The following is a 710-nucleotide window of genomic DNA, read 5'->3' on the forward strand; positions in this document are numbered from 1 at the left end:
CCACAAAGAGGAACATCTGAACAAGTTTTGGCACTTACATCCTTTATAGAATCGGAATTTGAAAATACACTGAAAACTGGGGCCTTCCTAATTGACCTCTCTGTGGCCTAGGATACAGTCTGGATTGGGGGATTAATGTTGAAAATGGCTAGAATAATACAGTGAAAGAAAACTCAAACACTTTTCAAGGATGATCGGACCTAGAAAATTCCATGTTTTTCTAGGAGGGAAGATAAGCAAAACAAGAAAGATTGGTGTACCGCAATGATCAATCATTGCACCAACACTGTTCAACATCTACATCAGTGACATGCCTGCCAGCCAATCACTTTAACTGAGCTATTCAGACGACTGGGTAGTAACCCATCAATCAAAGGACTGGACATAAATAGAAAAGACACTCAGTGAGGAAACATCAAAGCTCAAGGAATATTTCGACCAATGGTATTTGAAGATGAACACAACAAAATGTGTGTCCACTACATTTCATTTGAACAACAGACAGGCCACCAAAACCCTTAACATTTTGGTTGATGGAAATATCCTGCCAGTGGACAGAAATCCAAAATACCTAGGTATCACCCTCGACAGACTGCTTAACTACAAAAAAGTATTGAAGGAACAGCAAAACAAAAAATTCAAAAAGAAACTGCTTACTTAGAAAATTAGCGGGGACCACCTGGGGACCAACACAACATGTCCTAAGAACG

At 39.6% G+C, this 710-nt stretch overlaps 1 protein-coding gene across 1 annotated transcript in view; it reads left to right on the forward strand.

The window, feature by feature from the left end:
* The window catches only part of LOC144976544 (uncharacterized), a 15,755-nt gene extending 15,644 nt beyond the window's left edge, over nucleotides 1–111 (forward strand). Inside the window, exon 4 of the mRNA XM_078920839.1 lies at nucleotides 1–111. This exon is cut by the window's left edge and continues 63 nt beyond it. Within this exon, the coding sequence (XP_078776965.1) occupies nucleotides 1–111 (111 nt within the window).
* Nucleotides 112–710: the final 599 nt, after the last annotated feature.

The sequence above is a fragment of the Berghia stephanieae genome, chromosome 7 (genome assembly GCF_034508935.2).
Source record: "Berghia stephanieae isolate SIO BIC M18660-M18661 chromosome 7, UCSD_Bste_1.3, whole genome shotgun sequence".
Classification (NCBI taxonomy): Eukaryota; Metazoa; Mollusca; class Gastropoda; order Nudibranchia; family Aeolidiidae; genus Berghia; species Berghia stephanieae.